The sequence below is a fragment of the Vulpes lagopus genome, chromosome 16 (genome assembly GCF_018345385.1).
Source record: "Vulpes lagopus strain Blue_001 chromosome 16, ASM1834538v1, whole genome shotgun sequence".
NCBI classification, from domain to species: Eukaryota; Metazoa; Chordata; class Mammalia; order Carnivora; family Canidae; genus Vulpes; species Vulpes lagopus.
Genome location: NC_054839.1, coordinates 52010480 through 52031231, shown reverse-complemented (window position 1 = coordinate 52031231; position 20752 = coordinate 52010480). Strand labels below are relative to the sequence as shown.

General features: G+C 34.8%; 1 protein-coding gene across 1 annotated transcript in view; it reads left to right on the top strand.

Moving 5' to 3' along the window:
- SUGT1 (SGT1 homolog, MIS12 kinetochore complex assembly cochaperone) overlaps positions 1 to 19208 on the top strand; it is a 41112-nt gene extending 21904 nt beyond the window's left edge. Inside the window, exons 11-13 of the mRNA XM_041731097.1 lie at positions 7282 to 7372; positions 10769 to 10950; positions 18648 to 19208. Of these exons, the coding sequence (XP_041587031.1) occupies positions 7282 to 7372; positions 10769 to 10950; positions 18648 to 18749 (375 nt within the window). The 3' untranslated portion in view covers positions 18750 to 19208. The remainder of the gene's footprint in view (positions 1 to 7281; positions 7373 to 10768; positions 10951 to 18647) is intronic.
- Positions 19209 to 20752: the final 1544 nt, after the last annotated feature.

Genomic DNA, 20752 nt, shown 5'->3' with positions numbered 1-20752 from the left:
TACTCTTGATGTGTATTCATGTCTTGACTCCTTTATGTGAGAAGAAGATGATTCTGCTTAGAAAAGTCTGCTTAAATTAGAGATTCTGTAAAATCTGTGCTTTTTAAAGTGGCTATTTCTTTGCTCTGAGAATCCATTTTTTTTCTTTTCCATATTCAAGGTTGAATAAATGTTGCATATTCATGTATAATCATTAGTTAAGTGTTATTAATTTAAGTGAAATATGATTTGCAATGAAAATAAAAGATGGAGGACTCTTAATGAAATAGCATTTCTTAATCAAATATTTCACAATGTCACATATATGTTTTTCCAAGTCAGAATTCATATTTTTTTCAGTACCTCTGATAGTTATTTCTACCTTTTTATTGAATACCAGCTTTAATATCTGCCTCTTAATTCATTTTTTTTTTTTAAGATTTTATTCATGAGAGACACAGAGAGAGAGGCAGAGACACAAGCAGAGGGAGAAGCAGGCTCCATGCAGGGTGCCTGACGTGGGACTGGATCCTGGGTCTCCAGGATCAGGCCCTGGGCCGAAGGCGGTGCTAAACTGCTGAGCCATCCGGGCTGCCCTTAATTCATCTTCTTTATTAAGAAACTGTAGTGTTTCTTTTGTTCTGTCTTGTTAATTTCATGACACTATACTCAAAATTGCAGGATTATAACTTCAGTGATGGCAGTGCTATGAAATAATTCATTTTAAAGAATATTTACTCCTCAAAAATTAGAATTTTCAAAATCCTTTGGAGTAAATTCACCCTTGTAGAAATGTTCTTCAGGGCATCTGGCTGGATCAGTTGGTGGATTGTATGACTCTCAGTCTCAGGATTGTGGGTTCAAGTCCCACATGGGTGTAGAGATTATTTAAAAATACAATAAAAAAAGAAATGATCTTCTTTTTTTTTTTTTTTTTTAATTTTTATTTATTTATGATAGTCACAGAGAGAGAGAGAGAGGCAGAGACATAGGCAGAGGGAGAAGCAGGCTCCATGCACCGGGAGCCTGATGTGGGATTTGATCCCGGGTCTCCAGGATCGCACCCTGGGCCAAAGGCAGGCGCCAAACCGCTGCGCCACCCAGGGATCCCAAGAAATGATCTTCTATTCTTAGTTTTAGTCAAAGCAATTTTTTTGTATTATATCTATATAAAACACAAAGGCTTTTAACTGGAATTGTGGGAAGTAATATGTGTGTCTTTACTTGGAGACAATAGCTCCCTTCTCCCCTCTTAACCAAATAAAATTTGAGAAGTTTTAGAGTGAATTCCTTTTCTTAATATTCATAGAAAAATCCTGATTATGATGATGTGATAGAGTTGGAGAATCTGGGCAGGATACTACTGCTTTTTTAAACAGATGTAGGGGTTTTGGGATTGCTTTGTATCTTTTTTTTATTATTTATTTATTTATTTATTTATTTTAGAGGGAACACATGTGAGCAGGGAGGAGAGGCCTGGAGGGAGGGAGAAAGAATCTCTAGCGGACTCCACACTAAGTGCAGAGCCTAACTCAGGGCTCAGTTGTGTGAACCTGAGATCATGATCGAAGCTGAAAATCAGGAGTCAGATGCTTAACTGATTGAGCCACTCTGGTGCCCCATGTTTTATGTCTTCTTGATACAGTTTGAAGGTAATAGGCTTTTTTTTTTGATAAGTAATTAGTTCCCAATAATCTACAAATTGTTTTTTTTTTTTTTTTTTAATTTTTATTTATTTATGATAGTCACAGAGAGAGAGAGAGAGAGAGAGAGAGAGAGGCAGAGACTTAGGCAGAGGGAGAAGCAGGCCCCATGCACCGGAGCCCGATGTGGGATTCGATCCCGGGTCTCCAGGATCGTGCCCTGGGCCAAAGGCAGGCGCCAAACCGCTGCGCCACCCAGGGATCCCTACAAATTGTTTTTGAAGTATATTCTTGCTACCTTCTCTACTAATGCATATTTATATATTTTCAAAAGAAAAGGATTTTACTGTAAATACAGTGTCTATGGCTGTCTTTTTATTTTAGTTTTTAAAGATTTTGTTTATTTGACACAGAGCAAGCATCCCTGCACAAGCAGGAGGAGTGGCAGAGAGAGAAGCAGGCTTCTGAGCAGAGAGCCCAATGCAGGGCTCGATCCCAGGACGCTGGGATCCCAGCAGTTAGCTGACTGAGCCTCCCAGGCACCCTTATAGCTTTCTTTTTAAATTTAGCTGTACGTTTTGGATAATTTTTTTTAAGGTTTTACTTATTTATTTATCAGAGACAGAGAGAGAGAATGGCAGAGACATAGGCAGAGGGAGAAGCAGGCTCTCCGTAGGAGCCCAATGTGGGACTCGATCCGAACCCCAGGATCACGCCCTGAATCAAAGGCAGATGCTCAACCACTGAGCCACCCAGGTGTCCCACATTTTGGATAATTTGTTTCATGCCGTTAAGTATTCTACAACAAATATTTCACTGTCTGCATTTTATTTAGCCCGACCCATACTGTTTGACCTGTGCAGAATTGTAGTAGGTAACTGTTTGCTGTGTATTAGCCCATGTAATCCTCACAAATACTGCCTGATGTGTAGGTATTTTTATCATCTATTTACAGGTATAAACTGAACCCAGAGATGTTAAATAATTTGTCCAGATTTTTTAGCTAATTATAATGATGAAGATAATGGTAATAGCAGTCAGTTATTTGCCAGACACAGTGCTCTGTTCTTTTCATAGATGGTATCATTTAACTCTTGTAAGTGTATGTGCTACTGAAGCGAGCACTCATTTAACCCTCATAAGAACCCTAAATGAAGTAGAGACCCTATTAATCACTTTTTACGGGAGAAATAGAGGCTCAGTGAGATTAGCTACTTGTTCGTGGTCATATTTCCAATAAGTAGCACCTATTTATGACTCTTCACTGAAATTACACAATTGATAGTTTTTGTCTTGTTTTCAACCTCTGCTTATTTCTCAGGAAATAAGTAAAACATCTGGCGGTAAAATACTTCCAGCAAGTTGCATATCTTATCTGTCTCATCTGTAAAATATGGATGATAATCTTTTTTTAATAGGATTGTTCTATTAAGTCAGGTGATGTACATGATGCATGCAAGGTATATAATAGTGCTCAATAAATATTGCTGCTATTATTAGATTTTTATTCTGGTTATAAATCCAATGAATGAATATCATAGAAAATTTGGAAAAATACAAAAGAGCTGAGAAAGTAATCATTCATTCTCACTACTAATGACATATATGGCCTAGTTCTAGGAAGCTAGACTATTTTCCTGTATTGAGATCTTTCACTACAGGTGATACATACTGCAATTTTTTGTTTATGGGAATATGTCTTCTCATTACTTTCTTTAAGAAGAAGAGAGTTTGGGACACCTAGGTGGCTGAGTGGTTGAGTGCCTTCAGCTCAGGGTGTGATCTCAGAGTTCTGGGATTGAGTCCAACATTGGGCTCCCTGCTGAAAGCCTACATCTCTCTCTGTGTCTCTGTCTCTTTCTCTGTGTCTCTAATGAATAAATAAGTAAAATCTTAAAAAAAAAAAAAAAAGAGAGAGAACAGTGTTTGTATTCTTATATGTATTATCACAGTGCCTAGTCCAGAGTAGGCTCTCAGTAAATATTTGAATTGTGATATTAGAACTTGGGTGAATTTTCAGCTTTTTGTCATTAATTACTGTCTTCTGCATTTTAAAAAATGACTACAATGATTTGAGCATAAAAATAAAAATGGTCGATGTGCAGTATGGCTTTAGGAAGACCGAGTTTACTCTTTTCAGATGAAGCAGTTAGATACAGCTATTAAGTGTGCAAAGAGCTGAGTAAGAGAACATTGAGAAAATTACATCCTAAAGGTCAGAAACAATTACTTAATGACTATAGCCTTGAAAGAGATGGTTGTCAAAACTTTGCCAGAAGAAAAAGAAGTTTAGCAGTAAACTGCCACAGCTCTCTAGTCTCTGAGAAAGATGTCTTCACTGTCAATCTGGCAATAAGTGGGAGCTTTACCCCTCTCCTGAGAAGGTGGTGTCTGGATGCCATTGTCCCTTTTGGAGTAATGGCTTCCTTTTAAATCTGAAGTTTGAAGTATATATCAAATATAAAAAGTATTTGTGTAAAGAATTTAGAGGTGGATGGTAGTATGCAAAACATTGAACAATAATAACCTGGAAGAGCAGGGATTCTTACTAGTAATCTGTGTACTGCTTTGGGATATTATTGAAAGCCTTCCTTGTGCATACGAGTGGAACATTCAAACCAAAGTTTTAAGTTAACTTTTAAATGAGTTTTGAGTTAAATGCAAATAGAAAAGCTTATTAATTGTTGGAATAAAAATATCTGAAATTGGGCTTGTAACTCTAGAGGTACCTGCCAAAGTCATGAAAACTTAAAACTTCATTTTTAAAAGCATATATAAGCACTGAAAGTGAAATAGGTATAAAAAGAAAGTCACAGGAAATTAGTTCCCCCCACTTTTATTTTTTTAAAAAGCTAATTAAGTGTGGTTTATTATGTGCAGCTATTTTAATGAATGGATTAAATATAATTTTAAGTTCAGGTCAGCTTGTCTCACTTGATTCAGGGTTTTTACTAAGAGCTTTGACTTTGGCCTTACAAAGGCTTCTTTGTTCATGCTGCACAATTACTCAGGTTATAGTGGCTTTGAGGAGATGTGAATGTTAGTGTCTGCTGCTCTTTAGGCGAAACAAGGAACTTTTTATAGACTTTGTAAGTATAGGAACATGAGGTATGAATATAGGGTGCCCTGAAGCAGAGGTTAGTTAAGGATAGTGTTGATGTACACACTGCTTGCCAAGTCTTCATTTCCAGATGAGTTGAAAAAGGAGCAAGATGCAGTTTTGAATTTTAGGGTGATAATATCCCTTTTCAGTAACTGCTTGCTGTGTCATTGCCAGCTATTAGATTTTTGCCTGTTTGACAAATATTCCAGCAATGACAAGTTCAAATTACTGGATTACTATCACTTAATACTGTGTATGAGAAAATATTGGTAGTATTTTATTTTATAAAAATTAGTCATCATTTTAGAGAATTCTAGAGATTATTATAGTTTTATTTAGAATTTAAACACATAAATTACGTTAAAAATACTGTACTTTTGGCCTCTTTCCCAGTGACATTTGTTTCATGGTGTTTTTCATTATGAAAACAGTTTCTTGTTACATTTTTGTGCTAAAGAAAATACATATACTCAGATCACACCCCTTCTATACCATCACTTCATGTCTGGTTAAAAGTATTAGCAGATTTCTCTATTAGTCTTTTGTTAAGGTATTTTAAAATGCAAATTTTAAGGATTCTATCACTAAATGCAAGTGGTAGATTACCAGTAATTGCTAGTTGGAGTGATTTATCTGATTTAAAGGAGTCTCAAAGAACCAGAGTGAATAGGCTTGTCTTTTAGTTACATTTGTCTTTTGATTTTTTTTTCCTATTTACAAAAGTAAATCCTTTTCTTAGAAAAAAATTAGAATATTCTATTTAAAAAAAAAAAAGAATATTCTATTTTGAGGGGCACCTGGGTGGCTGAGTTGGTTGAGCATTTCAACTTTGATTTCAGCTCACACTCTGTGCTGGGTGTGGAGCCTGCTTGGGATTTTCTCTCTGCATCTCCCTAAGCCCCTCCCTCCTCTCACACTTCTTCTGTCTCTAAATAAGATCTTTAAAAAAAAAATTCTACTTTGGTTCTTCAACTGTTGCATAATAATTATGTTTAGTAAACTAAGTGCTAGAGCACCTGGGTGGCTCAGTTAAGCATCTGCCTTCAGCTCAGGCCATGATCTCGGGGTCTTGGGATTGTAACCCCGAGTCAGGCTTCATGATCAGTGAGGAGTCTGCTTCTCTCTCTTTCTCTGCCTCTGTCCCCCACTTGTGCATGTGCACGCTCTCTCTTAAATAAAATCTTAAAAAAAAAAAACAACTATTAACTGCTGATTTTGCTAGGCTAAAAATGGGAGAGTGAGTATTATTTGAATAAGGAAAACTAAAGGTAGATGAAGGTGCTCTGTGAGTATCTGTTAGAGTTAAGGGTAGACTCTAGGGGACCAGCCTTGATTAGAGAGTTGAAGATGCTCTTAATATTTCATTTTAATAAGTGAAGCTAGTTTAGCATTCAGAAGCTCTTCATAGTTTGCCCTACACCTTTTTAATCTATATTTTTTACTGTTCTAACATAAATCCTAGACGACTTGAGACAAATTGGTCTTGTCTGTACTCCCTGATGTACTGTGTCCTTTGAAACCTTAGGGCTCTAGTTTTAGGCTGTTCATATTGAGGCTGAAGACTTCTCCCTTCCACCGTTGCAAATGCTTCTGCCCCTCAAAGCTCTTCAAGGTGTGCTGAAACTTTTTCTTTTCACACCTAGATGTGATCTCTGCTAAGCTTTTAGAACATTTATTTGACTCTTGATCAACTTTCTTCTAGTATTTCGCTTACTTCCAGATGGTCAAGAACATGTTTCTTTAATATTTAAAAAATCCACCACATCCCTGATGATTACAACTTGCTCATACTAGGTATTTAATAATTATAGAGTGAATGATTATAAAAATTTTAGCATTTGTATTATTTTTACACAATGATACAAATCTGTCCACTCTCAAATAGGTTAATGCACATGCAAATGTAGTAATTCTTCTATATTTTTTTAATATTTTAAAATTTATTTTAGAGAGTCTGAGCAGAGGGAGGGGCAGAGAGAGAGGGAGAGAAACAAAGAGAAGCAGACTCCCTGTTGAGTGCAGAGCCTGGCTAGGGGCTTGATCTCAGCAACCAGAGCTGAGATGAAGAGTCAGAGGCCTAACCCACTGAGCCACACAGGCATCCCTGAAGTAACTCCTTTAGATCAGGGTTTCTCAGTAGGGGGCACTGTTGACATTTTGGGCTGGAAAATTCTTTTTTGTGGAAAATTCTTTTTATGTTATTGGATGTTTAGTAGTATCCTTAACTCCCTCCCAGGTATGATGAACAACGATATCCATAAACATTGCCAAATCACCCCTGGTTGAGAACAGTGTACTGGAAGAAAAAAGCATATGGATTTCAAGACTTTTAACTATAGCTTATAGTATGTATATGTTGTTTTTGAAGGGTGGCTTTTAAGTACGAACAACATGTTTCAAAGTTCTTCGCATTTAACCTTATGTATAATTTAAAGAAGTTATCTCAAGGGCACTATTAATTTTTATAAAATTTTATGACTTAAGGAAATTGCATTTGTTTTTACTGTTCTGTATATTTTACATTGAATAATAAATTTTATTTGGTGTTTCCTCCAGATTGAAATTAAAATGAAAAAGACAGAGGCTGTGAGATGGGAAAAGCTAGAGGGGCAAGGAGATGTGCCTAAACCAAAACAGTTCATAGCAGGTTTGTTTTCTGGCCTTGATGAGCTTTAAATTCGCAATGTTTTATATAGTTGAAGTTAAATAGTAATGAGCATTTTTTCTACTTTCATTATTTATGTTCCCAAGAAAAGGTACATTGAGTGCAATAAGATTGCTCTGTAATGAATGCAAATTAGCCTTTCATGTGAAGATTCTAACTTCTTAAACTCAGAATACAAATGAATGGAAGCAGAAATTCTGAGGGGGTTGGGATTATATTGTTTACCTCCTCAGTGTATGACATTAGTTGGGGGTTGTTTTTGTGTGTTGCCCTTGCCTATTGTTTCTGGGTTGTAAATGAATTAGAGGTTTATTCTGCTGAAATATTTTCCTCTTCTCTCTCCCTTTTATTTATTCCTTTCTGTTCTATTGATATTGTCAGGTCATTTCCTAGTATTTTGGGGCTTCTAACCCATTTCACTATATTGCTGAAATATCTAACCCATTTTGTTATATTGCTCTTAAAGAGTAAAATACTTAATCTATTTCTATATTTACTCTTAAAGAAGTGCTTACAAACAGGTCGTGAAAACCTAAGAAAAGCATCAGAGAAGAGTGGAAAGCTAGGGTTGGCTGTTTTTATCATGTAAGGAACAGACTACTTTATGTTCAGTTTTAAGCATATGCAATAGACAGGTGTTTTTCTTATGGGATAATTAACCTGTTAGATACTCCTAGAACTACACCTAAGAGTGTATTTTATAGCAGTGACCTTACTGATGAAGGAGAGAAATTTCTTTTTGGTTAAATATTCGGATTTGATCACTAAAATGAGTTAACATTGTATTTCATCTACTTTTAGATTTTTCACTACTTTTTGTAACAGAAAACAGATTTCCTTGTGGCATCTTATAGAAAACACTGAGTTAGCCAACAAACTATTCATTTTATTTTTATTTTGAAATAATTTTAGGTGCCCCAGAAGTTACAGAAATGATACAGGTTCTCATATACCTTTCACCTAGCTTCCCTGCATAATAACATCACAACTAGTCTATAGTATAATTAGCAAAACGAGGAAATTGACATCAACAGATAATTTTTAAGGATTGAAATATTTAAAATTGGTATTTAAGCTCCTAAGCTTCTGCTTCAGTTTATTTGAAAGACATAGGAAAGCTGTTACGTGCTTCTTTTGGGTCTGACTCCCAGAGATTTGGGGGCTGAGGTTTATCTATAGCTTAAAGCAATTTTTTAAAGAAACTCTTTAAATGTAGTATCTCAGTGAATACTAACAGCAGTCCTCTAGAGTAGGCAGCCCTATTTTACAGGTTCTATAAGTAAGCAACTTGCTTAGGATCACCCAGCAGTTTTTATGGTCTTAAGCCTAACCCTCGTCTTCGGGGTCTGGATCTGGTTCTTACCTAAACTTAGTGTGTGATATTGGTTGTTGCTACATCTTCTGACAATGGGGGAAAAATTATCTGTTGACAGGAGTATTTTGCAGTTATTTGCTTTTGTGATGCATGAACAAAGAAGTTAGGTTACCTGTCCATCCCCCAGTAGTTTTTCCACCATCTTTGGATGTTACAGTTTTTCTGAGATTAAATATAAAGATTTCTTTAGTGTTACTGAGCAGAGTTTTTCTAAACTCAATGCCTTAGATATTTCAGATGCTATTCCTCCTGTTCTATTTTTGTATGGAATTAGTATGCTTGTCAGATTGCTCTGTCCTGCAAGCTAGAAACTTGCAGATAAGGGCAAGTTGCTTAACCTGTCTGGGCCAGTTTTCTTATCTGTAAATTGGAGGTTAGAACTTGTGTTCTCATTCTTCTGGGGAGTCAGCATAAGGATTAATTAAACCAATGTTTTTTAGGCTCAATTTACCATGACACATATTTTTTTGTTTCTTTGGATTAATTAATAAACCAGTGTCTTTTTGGCTCAATTTACCATGACACACATTTTTTTTTCTTTGGTTACTAGTGAAAATGCACGTAAATGATAAGAGCAGGGATTCCTGGTAGAGGAAGGATAGATCGGAAAACTATGCTTACTCTAAAAAAAACTGTAGGGTGCTGTTTGGTTTTGTTTTGCTGGGGGGATAGGCAAGGAGAAAGTTGGTTTACAGGTGAAGAGAAGGGATGGAACAACAATGAACAGTTAATAGTTTCTTATTTCTGAACTGTTTTGAGGAAAGGGTTATAGAGAGGCAGTAATGGAAGGAAGGACATTTAATTTGTCCTGATGTATTCACAGGAAAACTTTGAATAGGGTGTTTTTAAAGTTGTATAGCTACCTTGTCCAGTATAGTTGCCACATATACCTACTGAGCCTTTGAAAATGACTAGTCTGGATTGAGTTGTGCTGGCAGTATAAAATACCAGATTTTGAAAACTGTATGAAAGAAAGAACATAAAATGTCTTCATGTATTTATATGGATTCATGTTGAAGTGATATTGTTTTGAATATATTAGGTTAAATAAAATATATTATTAAAATGCATTTCGCCTGATTCTTTTTAGTAACATGGCTATCAGAAATTTTTAAATTATGTACGTGGTTCACATTTGTGTCCTGCATTCTTTCCATTGGAGAGTGAATAGAACTGCTCTTCAGCTACTACATAGATGATTTTTTAATTATTTGGATTCCATGATCTTGATTCCTTTAGTCTTTAAGGTAGCCTTGGCGGTGCCCTGAGCCCCTAGGCCAGTCAGTAGTCTCTCTGGCTGCAAGTAGGCTTCATTTACCCCAGTGTGCCCTACAAGTACACTTATTTTCTATGTGTATATGAGTGGGCATTGGACTCTAGATGATCACATGGTGTATTTTTCAACATTCAAGAATTCCTTATTATCTCCTTTTGAGGCAGTCTAATATTTTAATTTGGGGAGAGGATGGAGTTTTAACTGTCTAATGGCATGGATGATTACTTACATTTTCAGTTTATTTCTACTCTGAAAGAGAAGCACCTCAAAAGAAGCCACATTTTTAATACTTGTTAAAATCTTGTTTATAAGAGAAATTTCTTAGTGGAGCATCATTTAAAAAAAAATAAACACTGTTTTTAGAATTGTTTGTACTATCTTTGCTATTTTCTGTAAATATAAAAGTTCCAGTATACTTCTCGTTCAGTCCCCTCATTAGCACAAAGAATGTTTTTAATCTAATTTTGCATAATGTACCAAAAATGTACCCTTTATTAGATTATTTTGTTCAAAAAAATTCCCAGATTTTATATTATGCTGATTGAATTTTTAGAAGTGTAGATCTGATTATTGATGTATATATCACAAAGACATTTATTAAAAATATGAAATTCAGTGACCTAAACTATTTGCTGAGATGTTTTATATATCATGGTCACAAAGTTTACATATTCTTGACATAATCATCACATGTTGATTAATCACTTCTATCTTTTTTACTCCACAGATGTAAAGAACTTATATCCTTCGTCATCTCATTATACAAGAAATTGGGATAAATTGGTTGGTGAGATCAAAGAAGAAGAAAAAAATGAGAAGTTGGAGGGAGATGCAGCTTTAAACAAATTATTTCAGCAGATCTATTCAGATGGTTCTGATGAAGTGAAACGTGCCATGAACAAATCATTTGTAAGAACATAAACTTGAAAAAAATATTGTGGTAGCAAATTTCAGAAATATTAAAAGAAAGATTAAGTAGTCAATTTGAAACCAAATTGCATATACTGTAGTTGGGAGGCTTTTTTTTGAATAGGCTTCATCTGAACATTTCTTCCTGCTCTAAACTTAGAGTAATTATTGAGGAAGTTGGAAACTTGTGGGGCAGTTGAGAAGCAAGCTATTGCTTGCTTTATTTATTCCAAATAAATATTTTTTAGTCATTGAGTTAGAACTTGGAAGGCTTAAGAAATACTCTGATTACTTTAGTTGGCTTTATCACAATGGCTGAAGGAGCTTCCATTAAACCATAGATAGCCTCAGTGTCAGAGAAGAAGAATATAGTTAGGAAACTGCCAGAACAGTGTTTGGAAAGTAGAAATTGCACATTAATTACTCATTGGTTTGTTAATAATTTTGTTTGTTGATTAAGAGAATAAGGCTTTGTGCTAGGACAAACGTAAATACCACCTGAATTAGACCTCAAGGTCTGAGATTTTAATGGCAAGATATCACTGTAGAACTAGGTTATTTTGCTTTAGTTGTAATCATTTTTTATCAGTAGCTTTGGAAATGTCACTCTCTTCTTTTAAGGCATTTATATTCAAATTAGTATTTAGTTAATGTCTTTGAGGCTCATAGTCCACATAAGTTACCATGTCATAACTGCCCATGATTGAGCTTTTCACTTTTGACTTAAAAATTTTTTTTTAATTAAACTTTTTATTTTGAGATTTACATGCAGTTGTAAGAAATAATGCAGAGAGATCCCTTGTATCCTTTACACAGTTTCCCTTAGTGGAATTATCTTGCAGAATTACAGTGTCACAACCATGATCTTGACATAAGATAACGGAACATTTCCACTGCCACAGGGGACTCCCCTTGTAGCGATACCCACTTCCTCCCACTCCATCTCTCCTTAACTCTTGGAACCACTAATCTGGCAAGTCTTTGTTAGATACATAGTTCGCACATATTTTCTATCAGTCTGTAGTTTGCATTTTCTTAACGGTCTTTTGCAGAGGTGTAAAGTATTTAATTTTGATGATGTCTTATTTATCAGTTTTTCCTTTTATGGGTCATGCTTTTAGTAACAAGTGTAAGAAGTCTTCTTAGTTTTAGATCTGAAAGATTTTCTCCTTTGATTTTTCTTTCAATAGAAGTTTCATGGTTTTACATATTACATTGAAGTCCATGATCCATTTTGAGTTAATTTTTATATAAAGTTTAGATGTAGGTTGGTGTTTTGCGTGTTTTGTTTTTGGCCTGTGCGTGTTCTTTTGCTCCAGAACCATTTGCTGAAAAATTGTCTATGTTCCATTCAGTTGTTCTTGCATTTCTCAAAAATCACTTGAGCATATTTGTCTCAGTCTGTTTCTGGGTTTTTTGTTTCATCAATCTATATGTTTGTTCCTCTGTTAATACTACAGTCTTGATTATTTTAGCTGTGTAAGTTTTGAATTCAGGAAGAAGAGTCATTCCTTTTACTTTGTTCATTTTTAAAATTGTTCTAGGTATTCTAGTTCCTTTGCCTTTCTACATAAACTTCAGAATATTTTGTCTATATGTCTCAAAATATTCTGTTAGGAATTGCACTGAACTGTATATCAATTTGGAGAGATTGGCATTTTTACTGTGTTGAATCTGCCAGTTCATTTATTTAGATCTTTGATTTCTTTCATGAGCATTATGCAGTTTTCCACATTTAAATCCTAAACATGTTTTGCAGGATATACCTAAGTATTCTTTTTTTTGAGTGATTCTAAATTGTATTGTATATTTAACTTTGTGGTGTCCATGTGCTAGTATTTAGAAATACTGTTGGTTTTTTTGTTTATATTCTGTGACCTTGCTAAAGTCACTTACTCTAGGAAAGTTTTTGGTAAATTAATATGTGATTTTCTATGTAGACAGTCATATCTTCAAATTAGGGACCTTTAATTTCTGATATTTCTGATTTTTATCTCCTTTTCTTGCTGTATTGCAGTGGCTAGAACTTCCAGTACTATGTTGATTAAGAGTGGTGAGAGTGGACATTTCAGGGAAAACCAGGTCTATCATCATTAAGGAAAGTGTTACTGTACGTTATTTGCAGATGCTATCAGGTTAAAGTTCTGCTCTACCCCTTGTGTGAGATTTTTATCATGAATGGTTGTTAACTTTTCAGAAGGTAGCTCTTAGGCTTACCACTATACCACCAACACTGCACAGCTAGCTGTTTACTTTTTGAATTTGAATGTTTTTCCTGCATGGATCAAAGTGATGGTGATTTTTCTTCTTTAACCTGTAACAGTGATGATTTTATATGATGACATGGTATTTCTACTAGAACCACCAGCTTTGCATCCTTGGGATAGCCTCACTTGGCCATAGGATATATAATTCCTTTTATATATTACTCAATTCTATTTTCAGATACTGGAAGGATTTTTGTGTCTATATTCTTCATGATGGATATTGGTCTGTAATATTTTTTTTGTGCTATCTTTGGTTTTGGTATCTAATACTAAATTCATAAAATGAATTGGGAAGTGCTCTATATTCTCTTTTGAAAGAGATTGTGTAGAATTTGTGTTAATTTTTCTTTAAATAGTCTTTAAACTAGTGAAAATCATGTGGTCCTGGATATTTTTTTGAGGGGAGCAAGATTTTAAATTAAAACCTGATTATTTTAATAGCTGATAGGACTGGTCAGATTATCTATTTCATATTGGGTAATTTGTGGCAGTTGGTGTTTTTGAGCATCTTATTTGTCTAAGCTGTCAGTGTTGGTAGTATTTTCTTACTGTTTTTGTTTTGATATTTGCAGGGTCTGTAATAATTTTCCATTTCATTCCTATGGTTATAATTTCTTGTCTTTTTTCATGATACAGAGGTTTGTCAGTGTTAACTGAAATTTTTTTTTTTCAAAAAATTAGCTATTTGTTGCCTTGATATATTTTTTCAATTTTTTATTATAAATTCCATTCATATCTGTTACTTGTTCTGTCTGCTTGCTTTGGGTTTATTTTGCTATTTTTTTTAGGTTGCTCAGATGTGAATTAGATTTTTGATTTGACTTTGTGTTTTCTATTGTGTGTGTTTATGCTGTAAATTTCCCTCTTAGCAGGGATTTAACTGTCTCTCACAAATTCTAATATTATATTTTCATTCGTTTAATATGTATTTTGATTTCAGTTGAAACTTCATCACATGGATTGTTCAGAAGTATGTTGTTCAGCTTCCAAGCATTTGGAGATTTTCCTGTTACCTTGTTATTATTGGTTTCTAATTTTATTCCATTGTGATTTGAGACTGTACCATGTGATCTACATTCTTTTTTTTTATAGCCCAGCTTTTGGTCTATCTCAAGTTTATTTTTAGATTGAAAAGAAAGTGTATTCTGTTGTTGGAAGGAGTTTTCTATAAATGTCAGTTAGATCTTGTTGATATTCTTGTTGAATTCATCTGTATCCTTGCTGATATTGTCTTATTGTTCTGTCAATTTTTCCTTCACATATTTTGCAGCTCTGTTAGGTGCATATGCATTTAGGATTGCTGTATCTTCATGGTGGATTGGCCTTTTTATCATACATATATGTTATTCTCAAGCTCTGGCAATTTTCTTTGATATTAATATAGCCAAGCCTTCATCTTTTGATTAATCTTTGCATGACATCTCTTGTTCCACTCTTTTATTTCCATCCTGTCTGTATCATACTTAAATAGATTTTTACTGTTTTAAGGTGAGTTTCTTGGGGACAGCATATAGTTGGGTTATGTTTTTAAATCTCTTCTGCCGATCTCTGTCTTTTAATCGATGTATCCAGGTCATTTACATTGAATGAAATTATTGATATATTAGGACTTTAAGTCTATGTTTTGTTTTATTCTGTGTTTGTTTTTCCTGCCTTCTTGTGAGTGCTTCTAAATATTGTTTAGTTCCATTTTTATTTTTAATATTTTTAGTGTTTCTTCTTTGTATAGCATTTTTAGTGGTTGCTCTATATACTAGCTATATTTATTATACCTGTTTTTCAGGTTCACTGATTCTTTTTTATATCCCTTCTGTTTAGATTATCCATTTACCTTTTCATGTCAGTTGTACTTTTTAATTCTAAAACATTTGATGGCTCTTTATATCTTTTTTTCTCTGCTGAATTTTTGTTTTTTTTCATTTGGTTCAAGCCAGTTCATGATTTCTAGTTAAAGCATTTTTACTATGACTATTTTAAAATCTTTGTCAGATAATTTTAACATTTCTCTCATCTCAACATCATCTATTGATTGTCTTCTTTTTTAAAAAATTGAATTGGAAATTCTCCTGGTTCTTGATGTTTCAGCAACAAGTGATTTTCAGTTGAAACCTGGATGTTTTCATGTTCTGCTGTGAGACTGGATCTTATTTAAACCCTCTCCATCCACCTTATTTGGCTTTCTCTGCCAGCCACTCTGGCAGAGGAAGGGAAGGCACTGCTTCATTATTGCTAGGTGGAGGTAGAAATCAAGGCACCCTAGTCAGCCTCCTTAGACATCCCGGGACATCTTCTTGTTAATATTGGGACTGGGATAGGTACCATCATATCTGTGTTGTTTTCACTGACACCACGGGTGGCAGAGGAGATGGTTCATGATAGCCTAGCATGGATGGAAGTCTACGCTCCTCACTCAGTGTTTACTGGCCTTGCGCGAGGATGGAGCCACAGTTGTTTTTTTTTTTTTTTCCCTGTGGTGTCTAGCTGCAATGGAATGATTATAGCCTAAAACGTTTGTCTTCCTAAGCTGTCTTTTTATCTTTCCTCATCCTTTAGAGAGAGAAACCAGGTTTCTGTTCGAGTTGTGTGTGTGTATGTGTGTGTGCGCACACGCACGCACACCTTTTAGGGTTTCCAGCTTCAGCAGCAGCTCTAAGCCACAAGGCAAAAAAGAAAACCCAGGGGACTCACCACCATGTTATGTCGCTCCGTGGCTCCCAAGATCCCTAGCTGATCTGTCTTCCCTTCATCTTTTAGCGTCTGTTTACATGTGTATAATGTCTAAAGTTTTCAGTAGTACTTAGTGGGAAGAATAGGATAAAGTATACCTACTCTATATCCCCAGGAAGGGAAGTCAATTTCAATATTGACTTTTTTTTTTTTTAATATTGACCTTTTTTAAGAGTGCACTAGCCAGAATGGCAGTGTGTGAAATTTCAAAGATGGATTATAGAATTTGCATCCATTTTCATACAGAGGCTTTGTTAATAGTGATTGAACCATATATACTCCTGAAACAAGCCACCTGAAACATTACCAAGTGCTTATGGGAAAACAAAATAGACTCTGTCATCTATGGTCTTCCAGTCTAATTTGGGACAGAAAGACCGACATGTACGAAATAATCAGAGGGAAATGCTAAATCACACTGCAATCCATAAGGAAAGAGGGGGAAATAAATGTCATCAGTAAACACCAAATTACAAACTAAATCTCCTTCCTTCAATCTTTATAGGAGTAGTTTATTATGTAGAGTTTATCCCTTTTAAGATTTTTAAAAGTTTTCATTTAAATTTGTTAGTTACCATTCTTGTAATAACTAGTTTCAAATATACAAAATAGTGATTCAGCACTACCATGTATCACCCTGTGCTCATCATGACAAATATTTGCTATTTAATCCTTAATCTTAATCCCCTTAATCTTTATCCCCTGTTTAACCCATGCCCCCACCAACCTCCCTTCTGGTAACCCATCAGTTTGTTTTCTATAGTTAACGGTTCATTTCTTGGTTTGCTCCCCCCCCCCTTTTTTTTGGCCTTTGCTCTTTTAAATTCACATGAGTGAAATCACATCACATGGTATTTGTCTCTGACTTATTTCAGTTAGCATAACACTCTCTAGCTCTATTCACACCATTGCTGATGGTAAGATTTCATCCCCTCCTTTTTTTTTTTTATTAAAATTTTATTCATTTATTCATGAGAGAGACAGAGAGAGGCAGGGGCACAGGCAGAGGGAGAAGCAGGCTCCACGCAAAGAGCCTGACGTGGGACCCGATCCCGGGTCTCCGGATCACGGCCTGGGCTGAAGGCAGGCGCCAAGCTGCTGAGCCTTCCAGGGATCCCTCATCCCTTTTTCTGTGGCTGAGTAGTATTCCATTGTATATGTAAACCATTTCTTTTCTTTTCTTTTTTTTTTTTTTCTTCTCTGATGTAGGGTTAGGGTTTATGGGCAGGGTTAGAGTTAGGGCCAGGGTGAGGATATATGCCTGGTATCTGCAATTTAGAGAACTCTCCAGAGGGCTCAGTTTAAGGTTAGGATTAGGGTCCAGGTTAAGGTTAGAGGTTAGGGTGTTAGTGGGTTTATATTAATGGGAGAAGATGTTTTACAGCTATTATACAACTTTATACACAGTGTGTTCAATGAGGTAAGCACAGGGCTCTTGCTATTCACTGCTAACGTGTTTATATACACTTCTATCTTAATGAAAGAAGGGTGTTACTTAAAACATACACTATAGTTTTATTCAGGTAAGAATAGGTCTATTCCCACATGCTTCAACACATTATATTTACAAACATATATATATATATATCAGTATTTTATTTGAAGTCACTGTATGCCCAGCCACTGTGCTTAGATCTAGGATATAATTGTTAGTAAAATATGTTCCTTACCCTGTAGGAGCTCTCAGCTTTAGTTGGAACTAAGGGTAGGAAACAGATAAAAGAAAGCAGACCCTTAAAATTCTAACAGTGTAGTGTGATACATATTATATTAATGGTAATTATGCTCATACAGAATACAAATTCTATAAAGGTAAAGTCCTGATTAGGGTCAAAAGAGGCCACAGAGAAATATGTTTACAGGATAGCTAAAGAATGGGGCAAAAAGAAAATGGGTGGAGAAGAATATCCCATGCAAAGCAATCCATGTAAAGGAGGTTGACAGTGTTGGGCATGAGGTTATATTGAAGTTCCAGTGTAATAGGGTTTGTAACCATATACATATGCCAGCAGCACAGCTGATTTTGTAAAAATATTTAATTTGAATAATTCATACTGTGTTTTGCTGTGATCCAAGTCAGTTAATTTTTATTGCATTAATATAACAAATGTCCACAGTTTCTTTAAATGTCTGTACGAATATGCTAGGGTTGTGGGTAGGTGGTATATTCTACAGATGGTAAATAGATAATCAGTTCTTTACTGAGGTACGGATTTTATGTTCTTAGATATATGCATGTTAATTTGAAAAAATTCCAGCATTCCCTTATATATTTGTCACAGAGCGTGAAGAAGAGGATCTTCAAAGTTCTATAAAACTAGTTTAGAAAGAGTATACTTTGCCTGCTCTTTACTATCCTTAACAAAAGAGATTAATCATTTTCTTGGGGAGCCAGTTTTATTTTTGTCAAAAGGTAGATTTTCCACGTCTACCTCAATGCTGTTTAGCTGAGGGAGATGTGCTTTATTTGACACTGTATGAACATAATGCTTCTACCTAACTAGTCTAGAGTTTCCTTTTCAAATTTTATAGAGTTTGGTAACTTCTCTGATAAGCCTGAGATTAAATCATGGTACTGTCTTGTGTTTGTATTGAGCCAAACATAGCTTATATTTGGAACACTATGTTTGAAACATTCTTAGAAAAATACTCTGTTTTGACTATATGGCCCAGAGATTAATCTATTTTTATTTCTTATTGCAGATGGAGTCTGGTGGTACAGTTTTGAGTACCAACTGGTCTGATGTAGGTAAAAGGAAAGTTGAAATCAACCCTCCTGATGATATGGAATGGAAAAAGTACTAAATAAATTAATTTGCTATCACTGTATTACATATATTCACCTAATGCCCATTGTGTATTAATATCGCATTCTTGAATTTTGAACTCTGAGTATCTTTTTGAAAGGTTATACCTCTTTACCTCTTTGTGCTTTAGAAATTATTTTCCTTCAAGTGTTCTAAGAGTCTAATGAAGAATGAAGATGATATTTTAACACTTTTGTCCTTAAGGATTTCAGACATGCTGAAATGGAATGAAGTATCATTTGCTACTAGATAGATTAGTTCTACCTAGTTATGAAAGTGGAGAAATAATTACTGGGATATCTTGGATTATTGCCTTATTTTTGATGGAGTATTCTGTTAATAATTTATTAGATTTGGCAATTTTGGGTGAGCATAGATTTTTTTCAACTTTCGTGTTACATTGTTTGCTTTTAAAAACTGCTTTTGGATGGAGTTGTAAATACAATTTTTCTATGAAGAAGTTTGGTTTATTTACCTTTTTATTAAGTTTTGTAATGAGAACTTTGAGAAATTATCACTCGGAATTCCTATTTGGTTATTTTTATGAGAAATATTTGTAATTACACTGAGATTTTGGTCCTTACCTTCTAAATTCCTGTATAAAACATAAGACACCTGAGTTTAACATGCTGCAAATTTATCTATACTGAAGGATAATCTGTGAAATTGGGCCAAAGAGTGATTTAGGAAAGCCCAACTCTACTTCTTGCTGGGTTTTATTTGTTTGCCACATCAGGAGACCTGAAATTACCAGTGGCTTGTTTTGTGTTGGGATTTTGTTGCCTTTTTTTTTTTTTTCCCTCCTTTATTAGAGTATTTCTTCTCACATCCCCATGATTACTTTGGTTTTAGTGGTTTAGAGTAGCTGCTAAGAGAGTAAATTAATAGGTATATATTTAGTGTATATTCTGTTTCTAGAGTACCATAGGAGTACAAAAAGTAAAGACATCATTAACTTCAAAGAGCTTATAATCAACAGAGAAATTAACATTCATGAACGGATTATGGAATGACTGCTGAAATTATAAATACTGTTTTGAGACAGAAAAATAGTGTTTTATGATTAAAATTCTTTGCAGTCTAAGCTTTTATGAAATATAGGCCATTGATGACCTGTAGGGTCTGACTTTGCTTTTTGACTGTAATTGCTAAATTGTTGAGATTGGTGTCTATTAGGCCTCACAGTGTGGCAAGGCATTCTTACATACTCATAGCTGAGGATAGGGTGAACCAAAGGTGAATCAGCCATTGGTTCATCTTTACAAAGAGTGAGAATTCAGTCCCTTCCATCTAGTCGTTTGACTTGAAATGTAGCAAAGTTCATGAAGAAAATGATGTTGGGGTGGTATCTGACCTTGCCCAAACCTTTTACAGCTTGTTGAGCACCTGGGAGTTTTCACTTGTCCTTTTGCCCACTTAGAGCTACAGACTACCTTTTTGGTTTTTCAGCACTGAAGGAAAAGGCAAAATTAAGTTCTTGCTTGTATGAATTTCTCAAATTTTCTCCTTAAGGAAACTAGATAGTAGTTTTAGTATTCTGTATGTCACAGTTTCTTAGTACCATTAGTCCTAAGGGGTGGTAAGGAGGCTGTTGCTACAGATACAGTAAGTTGGGCATATAGCAAGCACCACACCAGAGACAAGAATCCTAGCTCCAGCAAATATCTGCCACTAATAATCTTCAGGGTTAGTCTTTCTATGTCCTTTATTTGTAAATAATCTTTAGAATCTTAGAGTTAAAATTAAAAGTCTATGATTCTAAATAAGAAACATTTCTGTGGCTTAAAAGTAACTTCTTAGGAATGACACTATTGTAATAGAAGTTGCTTAAAAATTTTTTTTACTAGTTTTGCTTGTACTTTAAAAGGATACATTATATGTAAAGTATGCTTATCTGTTGGCTAGATTTGCTTAATGTTTGGGATTCAGGTTTTCCCTGAGCCAAATGAAGTTCTAATATACATGACTATAAATGGACCTGGTCCAAGTACAATAGATTAT